Source organism: Caretta caretta, chromosome 7 (genome assembly GCF_965140235.1).
Source record: "Caretta caretta isolate rCarCar2 chromosome 7, rCarCar1.hap1, whole genome shotgun sequence".
Lineage (NCBI taxonomy): Eukaryota > Metazoa > Chordata > Testudines > Cheloniidae > Caretta > Caretta caretta.
Genome location: NC_134212.1, coordinates 61,909 through 72,563, shown reverse-complemented (window position 1 = coordinate 72,563; position 10,655 = coordinate 61,909). Strand labels below are relative to the sequence as shown.

Here is a 10,655-nt window from a genome sequence, read left to right as displayed (position 1 = left end):
ATAGCAATGTTACCAAGAGTGGTTTTTTCCCCACACCCCTGACTTACAAAGCAATGCCAGCAAAACTTTATAGGGCAGCCAGTGATGGATAAGAGCTGCAGGGAAAGCAGGGGATAGACTTGAATCACCAAAAGGGGATGCAACAGTCATATGCCAATCTCAATCACGTTTGTATACCTGTACCTGTCCTCTCATTATTTGGTTATCTGTCATCTATTTAGGCTGTAAACTCTTTGGGACTGGGAACAGTCTATAATTAGGCAGCTAAAGCATCAAGCATGCTTTTGAGACACTATATAATTAGTAATAGAAGTGAGTCAATAAGTTACCAAAAATATTTTAATTGCACCCTCAAGCTGTACACACACCTTGAATGGATAATCGCAGGATCATTTTCCTGTAACCTTCATCCTTCCTTGGACATCCCATCCCTATTGTTTGTCACTTCCACTCATTGTACCATATTTAAAATTTACATAAAAATCTTCATGGTAGACATTTTTATTTGTTTGATAAATTGCCCAGCAGAGTTTTGGGTATGGACAAATTGAAAAATCAATAAGGTAAGTAATAAGCTTGAATGAGGGAGAATTATATACGGAAACCAAAGGGTATAAACACAAATAATGAAAAGTTTAAAAAAAAAATCAATCTGAACATGAGGAACAGTCTCAGAGTAAACTCTACAGGATTGCAGAATAAACTAGAAAAGATGATGGCAGAAGAATCTACCAAAATGAAGTTGTGGAACTCCCATTGCTTGAGACATTTAAACTCGACAGTACAAAGCGCTAGACAGAAAAAAAAAATAATGCAAAAAGTAAACCTGCCCAGGGGGGAAGGACTAAATGTTCAAATGTGTTTTCCATTTCTATGAATTATGGAGAAAGCAAGATTAGAAACTGTTAATACAGATTTTTAACTAGCACTAACTCCCAGTGTTTAGAGTACAAATGTAATTTTATTAACATAGGAAATTATGTTTCTCTCCATTGGAGACTAATTTCCTTTCAATAAAAGGTATAGCACGGGAAGAGTAACAGCAAACACAGTGCAGGTTAGTGCAGTGCTAAAGATTGAACTTCTTTTGATTTGTGTTTCCAGTCGCCGCTCTGCATCACACAATTCTAGAATCACATCCTGCATGGCTAAGGCCTGACCCTTTACCTCAGCTGAAGAGCCAAGCATCATTCTTTCCACAGGTCTAGAATGAACTGCATGTTTAACATTTTGTACCTCAGCAGTCATTTGTCCTAAACTTTTTTCCAGGGTGCTAAGCTGCTGTTGTAAACTCCCCATGCAGGAACTGACTTGTTTAGAGTAGTTTAGATGTTCTTTCAAAGAAACTAAAAGAGGGTCTGTTTTTAATGATGCAGTCGTGCCTTCTTTAGCTAAGGAAACATCCTCTTTCATTTCCTGTGATGTCCCAGCCCCAGCTTCCAACATGTTCCTCAGGGTCACAATGAGGTCACTGAGATCCTTCTGTTGTATGTAGTGGTTTGACGCCTGTTCTTTGATAGCCTCCTGTAAGCTTATCGGTCCCTTCTGTGCTTCAAGAACTAAGGCTTTTAATTCTTGCAGCCTTACTCGGTTAATATAGGTGGAACCAAGGACACCGATAATAGCTCCCAGTACAGAACCAATAATGGACCAGTTCTTTGTTTTTTCTGCTCTTGTTCTCTCTTTTTCATGGCTTTCCCTCACAGCTGCAGAGAAGAGAGAGAACTTTTCCCGCTCAGATTCCTCTGCACTTACATAGGCAGTTCGGTACCTCTTCTCCTCCTGCAAAAAAACATGACATATTGAATAAGATGTGATGTGTAATTATAAAATCACATTGAAGTCTACATCTACAAATTAAATACTTGGTTTGGGGTATACATACCTTTTTCTCTATGCACGGAACCATAGTGGAATTTAATATACCTCAGCTGTGTCCCGGAATCATTTCTATCTCAGAAATGTCTTATTTTAGTGTCAGATTTCCTTAGTCAAATCTAGTTATCACAATCTAAGATGTAATTTCCAGTGAAAATTAAAGACTAAAAATGATGATCAAGAATTACACTTTAAGCTTTGCTGTGCAGAGATTTGTCACATATAGGTCTGTCCTTGGTATCTTCCTCTTCTCCCTTTACAATCTACCTGTGAGTCATCTTATGTGCTCCCATTACTTTAAATTACCATCTTTACACCAATGACTCACAAATCTACCTTTCCACTCTTGATGTCTGTCTCCATTCATCCATGCATCTCAGTCTGTTCCTCTGATGACACCTCCTGGATGTCTCAAGCAATCTGAAAATAATGCAGCCAAACCCACACTGCATTTTCCTCCAAAGTTCTCTCTACTTACCTTCATTCTGTCAACACTGACACCATCATCTTTTCCTGTCAAATATAGCGGACCCTGTGTGGGGGATTTGGGATCCATGCACGGTACCTCGTTAACACAGGGACCACATTATAGCGGGGACCATGTTAAAATGAATTGCAATTAAAGTAATTAAATTTGGGATCCATGGCCGTGACTGTGTTATATGTGAATTCGTGCTATATAGAGGTGCGTTCTAGCGAGGGTCCGGTGTAGTACCATAACCTGAGAGTCCTCTTCCAGTTCTTCATCTCTCACCCAAAACACCCAGGCTTGGTCTGTATCTTGACCAGAACATTTTTTGAGAGTCCATTCTCTTTTCTTTTTTCTACATTGCTAAAACTTGTCCAGGCCCGCATCTCCCAAACCTGGATTACCAAAATTGCCTCCTCTCTGGCCTTCTATGATACACTGTCTGACTCAAACTCACCCATCTACGTTGCCTGACCCAAACAAAACACAGCTAATTGATCTTTCTTGATCTTCACTGACTACAATCACTTAATCTCCCTTTGAATCACTCCACTGGCTTCCCCTCTTCCATTATATCAAGTTCCAATGTTTTCTCCTCACCAGCAAGCCCTTCACAGCTCTGTCCCTCAGTACTTAACCACTGCTGTTTTCTTACTGCTTTACCCTGTAGCCCACTTACAATCCTAGATTCAACCACCCATGCTTCTCAAACAAGAATCTGCAAACTTTCTTCTACTCTTCTACATTTTTATGGCTGACTTAGAACAATGCTTCCTCAGCTCTCGTCCCCTAACGCCCCTACTCTACTTGCGCTATATTGATGACATCTTCATCTGGACCCATGGAAAAGAATTATTAATAGAACACTATCATTGTCAGGATTCCTTTTGTTCCCAATATAATTTAACAAACTCCTCTTTATTATCCTTAACTCTGCTGGCCATAGATTTCTCCTTGTGTCCCTTGGCTTCTCTTATCAATTTTCATACATACATCTCTCTCGAGACAGATAGACAGACACACAGCTCCCTTCACGTCCCCTCTAAACCAGGTTGGTTTTTTAACCAGCACAGCTTTCTTCCTCAGTTGTGGGATTGAGGCTTTTTGGGCATCTAGTAAGGTGTTCTTAGATGATGTCCAATAATCATTCAGATTTTTCTGATTAAATTCTTCCTCCCAGTTGATTTCGCTCATAACTGTTTTCAGCTTTGTGAAATTGTATATTACTGGTCTGGAATTTATTCTGCTTGCACATTATAAATGTGATCAGGATCACTTGTACCTAAATTACCATTAACTTCTAATTCTGTGATAAGTTCCTCTTTATCTATTAGGATAAGGTCTAATATAGTGTTCCCGTGTTGGCAGCAACACTTGTGGAGTTAGGAAATTGTCATCTATAATGTTTTGAAATTCCGAGGATGTTTTAGTACAGGCAGCATGAGACCTTCAGCATATGTCACTCAAATTGAAGTGAATGGAAAGCCCTCCCTAAACACACCCATAAGATTACTACCCTCTCCTTCATATTCCTTTTCAAAACCCATTTCTGCTATGTGGCCTACAAGTCACCCAACATTTAATGACTAGGCTAAAGGTCTACATTTATGCTATAAAAAAGTTCATGCAATAAAAAAGTTATAACATTTTAAATGCATATACACATTTGGAATATTTGATTATCTCCTTCTTCCCCAGCCTACATATATCACTAGTCTTCCTAGGCTGTGAGCTCCATGTCAGCCTTTGTATTTGTACAACATCTAGCACTGAGAAGCCCTAATCCTAACTGCGGCTTCTGGGTACTACAATAATCTGATCTGTAAATGAAATACAAAAAAATTCCTTACGTTAAAAGGGAAAGGATAAAGTTTCAGAGTCAAGCAATCAGAAGTTAAACACCAGAACCTTAATTTGGCCCCATAAAGAGGCACACACCTCTTGAGCACCTCATATTGTCTCAGTGGTATACCACAGTCCATTTCTCATCCTTGGAACCCCTTGTAGGCTGCCAGCTAAACTGAGCAGTTCTTCAGTGGCCAGGCCCTCTGGCAAGTCACAAAAGCCAAATGAACTCCTTCTGGAGTATTAAAGAGTTCAATAATTAAACAGTCTATTTGCCCTCACTGAGGTCTTCAGCCCCAGCTCTGAGCCCTTTAAAATCAGCCCTTTGTTCAGACTCTCAAATAAGGCTTGTCCCCTTCTTAAGGTTTACACCGGGGCCAGTAGGGGAACCTAGGCCTGTCTACTACTCCAGGTTCCAAACCAGGGACCAGCTGACACATACTACTTGATTCAATTTGTTGCTGCTTCTTCCCTGGGCCTCTTCCTACCTGGTCCTTTTAGCTTCACCCTTATCTCAGGATTAAGGTTCTTACATCCTCTCTCTCTCTTTGCAAACGCAGATCCTCAAAATGCAGTCAGAAAGCAAAACTCTGGCTTTCCCTCAAGTTCCTTGGGCCAGAGAAGAGCACCATTCCTTGCCCTTCTGGTGTCAGCCTGGAACAGAACTGCTAAGGCCCTGCAACTCCTTTTATCTGAACCTGCTGAGCGACTGGCTGTCGCTAGCCCTTCTAGCCCTTGAAGGACCAGTTCTCTCGAGCTTTCAAGACAGCTGCTCCAGTGAATTCTCTCTAAGCAGGCCTGGAGGACTCAACTTTGCTGCTTTTTTCCTTCAACCTCACTGCTTCCTGGGGGTGTAACAGAGCAATAGTGCCTCCAGTAGGGGCCACAAAGACCTGGTACACCCTGACACAGGCCCCCTAGTATAAGATTCTCTACCAGAGCTCTACCTCATTCTGTGCCCAGGAAGGACACAGGTCAGCAAATGAAGGAAAGTGTTTAATATTTCTTTTTAAATTCAATACTTTCTCTGCTGAATACAAAATTATTAATTTACTCACAGACCTTTCTCTGTTATCACCATATATCTGAATATGAGAAATATAGAGTTTTTTTTCACATCTTTGTGAGATAGGGAGGTATTATTAGCACCATGCAACAAAAAGGGAATTTAGGCAAAAAAGGATTAAGGCCAAATTTGCATGGACACTCAGTAAATGGATGCACAACTTGAAAATAATAATAGTACCTAGCTCTTATATAGTGCTTTTCATCCATGGGTCTCAAAGAGCTTTATAAAAGAAAGGAAGTATCATTATACCATTTTACAGACAGGGAAACTGAGTTGGAGAGGTGAACTGACTTGTCCAGCAGGCCAATGGCAGAGCTGGGAGTGGAATCCAGGTCTCCTAAATCCCAGTCCAGTATTCTATCCGCTAGGACACACTGCCATATTTGAGGCAATTTGGACCAATTTTTCAGAAGTGATGGGCATCCATGGCACCCAGTAACTTCAGCTGCATTTGTGAATGCTCAACAATTCTAAAAACAAGGCTGACAGTTTGAAGCTAGGCACCCAATCATTGATACATCTAAAATTAGTGGATACTTATGCAATTTTGGCCTTTAATCTTTCTATGAGTCATTTTCCAGATAATACTATAAACTAGTGGATTAGATTTAAATCTGGAAGTCAGGGGACTGGTTCCAACACCAACTTGCTATGAAACCTTGGATGACTCACTTGCTCTTATGGAGCATGCGTTTCACTATCTGTAAAACAGAGATAACAACAACAACAACAACTGCAAACATTCAGGTCTAAGTGACTTGCCTAGCATGTCACAGGAAGTCTGCAGCAGATCCAGGCATACTGACGTGCAATTAACTGCCTTAGATACAATATCATTCTTTCTTCTTACAGTCCCCTTCCTTATTCACTACACACCTTCCAACTTTGGCAGCAAATGAGGCAGGGGACCTACAGACAACAGCTACAGACTCATTCAATACACTACCCTGAATCATTCACTGAGCACTGTCCACTCTGAGCATGAAATGAAGAAGTGGACCTGTGAAAAAATTGTATGTGATCACCAAATCATAGGGTTAGAAGGGACTGCAAATGCATCTGGTCTAACCCCCTGCCAAGATGCAGGATCACATAATTAAAATCTTTATCATAATGCACATGCACATGGGAGAAGAAGTAACCTTGACTATAATATTTCCTAACTTTTGAGTGCCTGGCTTTTCAACCTTAAGATTCTTTTAAGATTGCATGTGAGGTATGGTGCCACACACTGAACGAAGATTCTCCAAGCACCATCCATGATGTGCACTGAATAAAGCAAGAGTCCTGTGAAAAAATAGTATGTGCTCATATAACTAAAGACTGTATCATTGTGCATATGCACAAGGGGGCAAATATAGGCTGGCAAAGACAACCTTAAATATAGCATTTCCTAATATTTCAGTGACTTTGCAACCTAAATAACTTTTAAATCATCGCTTTTGTATATATTTTTATATAAACACACAGGATTATTAAAATCCTTCCAAGTCTAAATAAAGCTCTAATACCTTTCCTAAAGTCTCAAAAGAAATAAAACTCCAAATAAAAAGTTACTAATTTAACCAGATTTCATCTTGAAACTCGACCATACTATGCATTTCTGATGCTTCAGCTTTTACAACTGTCTCCTAGATTCCCTCCATTCCACTGAAACAGTCCCCAGTAAAGTAATTGTAATGACTGCCTGTGACCCAAGAACTTCTTAATGCCAACTGAGAAGGAGGTGCAGAGGGGTTACAGGCCTCACATGGGTCTGGTGTATACATTTTAGTTCACCAGAGAGTATCATGTGAGGTCTGTGTCACTCTGGTCATCAAAATCATTGTGAAATGTATATATAAATACTATGTAAGGAGTTATGTATACATACTGAAAATATGTTCTTTAAAAGTCTGTAGGTTCAGGTCACCACCAAAGGTGAAAAGTGGTTTTCTGTCAGATGTTTATTCATCTATCTGTTCACAAGTAAACTGAGTATTGCCTCAATCACAATGGGCTTCTTACCACCAGTCTGAGCTGAATGCTGATGAAGGATTGTGAGGCCTTCGGAGAAAAAAAAAAAAATCTAAAAGGAAGAGAAAAGCAACGGGGGGTGGGGGGGAGAACCCTATTTGGTGGGCACATTTCAAAAGTTTTCTTAACTATATTTGGGGGCAGAGAAGACTCCCAAGCACCCTTCACTGAGAAAGTATAAAAATAGCAGTTTTGCTTCATGAATAAGGGGTCTCCGCTAGTCTAGGCTGAAAACACTGAAGAGAACTTTGGGTGAGATAAAACTCCTTTAGACAGGAGGTTAACCTCCATATACTCTGCTTCTTTCTGCAGACCTGAAGAAGAGCTCTGCATAGCTCAAAGACTTGTAACTTCCATCAACAGAAGTTGGTCCAGTAAGAGATATTAGCTTCCCTACTTTCTCTCTCATATATTGCATACCCATACAGCTACAACAAAACTGCAAACAGGAAGTTAACCTTTTAAATTTAGTCTCTAGAAAGTGTTAAGATTTCGTCTCATATATAGCCATTTGTTCCCAATACTCTTACTCACTATTACTAGAATCTTGGACAATAAACTTATTCTTTATTCATTATAAACATATCTAAGTTCTGTGGTGTTACCACAAGGTGGCGGTCCAGAGCTGAATCTTACAAGCTGGTGTGTTTTGTTCCTTTAAGAACATTGGGCCTGGTAATATTGTGAGTATTCCGTGGGTAAGAGGTTGGGTGCTGCAGGGAATTCTCCAAGGACTCACAGGTGTGTGCCTATTGCTATCTATACAGAGAAAGTGAGGCTTGCAAAGGTCTGGAAAGTAGTGCTTGTGTTGCCAGAAGCTGGTGCACTGAGGGAGCCGATTCACAGCAGGCACAGACACAACTGCCTCATGCTAAGGGCAGGTGGTGATGGGGTACCTCAGAAACCTGGGTATCCCTGAGGAGCATCACAGCACCTGCTCAATACAACCAAAGATCTCTCTTCTCTAATTATTCTCCTTGACTCCTTTCCACATAGTGAATCTCCCCTTTCTCACTGAAGCCTCTGTCTTCTGTGAGCTTCTGTGACTCTGTCCTCTCTTGGTTCTCTTCTCCAATGCAGCTGACTGCTTTTTTTCCAATGGTGGTTTCAGTGCATCCTCATCCTCTTCTCTCCCTTCTCTAGGCATCACTAGATTCCTCTCTTGGGTCTGTTCTTGGTCTCCAATCTTTAAAAAAAAAAGGGAAGAAGGACGATCCTGGGAACTACAGGCCAGTCAGCCTCACTTCAGTCCCTGGAAAAATCATGGAGCAGGTCCTCAAAGAATCAATCCTGAAGCACTTACATGAGAGGAAAGTGATCAGGAACAGTCAGCATGGATTCACCAAGGGAAGGTCATGCCTGACTAATCTAATCGCCTTCTATGATGAGATTACTGGTTCTGTGGATGAAGGGAAAGCAGTGGATGTATTGTTTCTTGACTTTAGCAAAGCTTTTGACACGGTCTCCCACAGTATTCTTGTCAGCAAGTTAAGGAAGTATGGGCTGGATGAATGCACTACAAGGTGGGTAGAAAGCTGGCTAGATTGTCGGGCTCAACGGGTAGTGATCAATGGCTCCATGTCTAGTTGGCAGCCGGTATCAAGTGGAGTACCCCAAGGGTCGGTCCTGGGGCCGGTTTTGTTCAATATCTTCATAAATGATCTGGAGGATGGTGTGGATTGCACTCTCAGCAAATTTGCGGATGATACTAAACTGGGAGGAGTGGTAGATACGCTGGAGGGGAGGGATAGGATACAGAAAGACCTAGACAAATTGGAGGATTGGGCCAAAAGAAATCTGATGAGGTTCAATAAGGATAAGTGCAGGGTCCTGCACTTAGGACGGAAGAACCCAATGCACAGCTACAGACTAGGGACCGAATGGCTAGGCAGCAGTTCTGCGGAAAAGGACCTAGGGGTGACAGTGGACGAGAAGCTGGATATGAGTCAGCAGTGTGCCCTTGTTGCCAAGAAGGCCAATGGCATTTTGGGATGTATAAGTAGGGGCATAGCGAGCAGATCGAGGGACGTGATCGTTCCCCTCTATTCAACATTGGTGAGGCCTCATCTGGAGTACTGTGTCCAGTTTTGGGCCCCACACTTCAAGAAGGATGTGGATAAATTGGAGAGAGTCCAGCGAAGGGCAACAAAAATGATTAGGGGACTGGAACACATGAGTTATGAGGAGAGGCTGAGGGAGCTGGGATTGTTTAGCCTGCAGAAGAGAAGAATGAGGGGGGATTTGATCACTGCTTTCAACTACCTGAAAGGGGGTTCCAAAGAGGATGGCTCTAGACTGTTCTCAATGGTAGCAGATGACAGAACGAGGAGTAATGGTCTCAAGTTGCAGTGGGGGAGGTTTAGATTGGATATTAGGAAAAACTTTTTCACTAAGAGGGTGGTGAAACACTGGAATGCGTTACCTAGGGAGGTGGTAGAATCTCCTTCCCTAGAGGTTTTTAAGGTCAGGCTTGACAAAGCCCTGGCTGGGATGATTTAACTGGGAATTGGTCCTGCTTTGAGCAGGGGGTTGGACTAGATGACCTTCTGGGGTCCCTTCCAACCCTGATATTCTATGATTCTATGATTCTATGATTCCTCATTTTCTTTCCCTGTACTTCTCCCTGATCATCATGCAAAGTATGGATGGTCTAAACTCAGCACGAAGACTTGGGAGCACTGGAGCTGCCAAGCTCATTTCTTCACTTTGTCCATGATCCTTCTCTTGGAGTGCAAGAGTGAGAGCATGTGTACAGAACTGTTAATACATCCCTGTCACAGGGTTCAAGATGCAATCCAGACCAGTGAGGGGTTGTATCACTTCTCACCCTATAACCCTGAGTGCCTCACAATCCTTTGCTATTATAGCTCTCTGCCTGGGATGCTCACAATAAGCAATAAGTATGCAGCTTACACCATGAGTATCTGTGTGCTATGCAGCCAGTCCTGGTTCACCAACTGTAACCCACAACCCCACTTTGGCTTCAACCAGCCTTGGTTACAACCAGCAAGGTGACCCCAACACACTTCCAGTCCTGACGTTCCACAAAACTATGTGCCTTGAAGTGTCCAGCCCTCTCTTGGGCACTTCAGAGGAAATAATGTGTGTTGGTCCTTTAAAGAAACAAAACACAGGGGACTGGACTAGATGACCTCTCGAGGTCCCTTCCAGTCCTATGATTCTATGACAAGCATATTATAACTTATTAACTTAACTGTGGTAAATACACCCTTCCCTTCAAACACAGCATTGAGCTGGTTTATAATAGAATAAAAATAAAACAAATTTATTAACAAAATATACATAGGATTAAGTGAGTTCAAGTATAAGGAATGAAGATAAAAAAAAGTTACAAGTAAAAACAGAATATGCTTTCTA

The 10,655-nt window shown here is 41.6% G+C and overlaps 1 protein-coding gene across 3 annotated transcripts in view; it reads right to left on the bottom strand.

Annotated features, from left to right (window-relative positions):
- Positions 1–325: 325 nt before the first annotated feature.
- CCDC51 (coiled-coil domain containing 51) overlaps positions 326–10,655 on the bottom strand; it is a 32,318-nt gene continuing 21,988 nt past the window's right edge. For all 3 annotated transcript variants that reach the window (XM_048857630.2, XM_075130145.1, XM_075130146.1), the window contains one exon: positions 326–1,782. In XM_048857630.2, the coding sequence (XP_048713587.1) occupies positions 1,000–1,782 (783 nt within the window). In that variant the 3' untranslated portion in view covers positions 326–999. The remainder of the gene's footprint in view (positions 1,783–10,655) is intronic.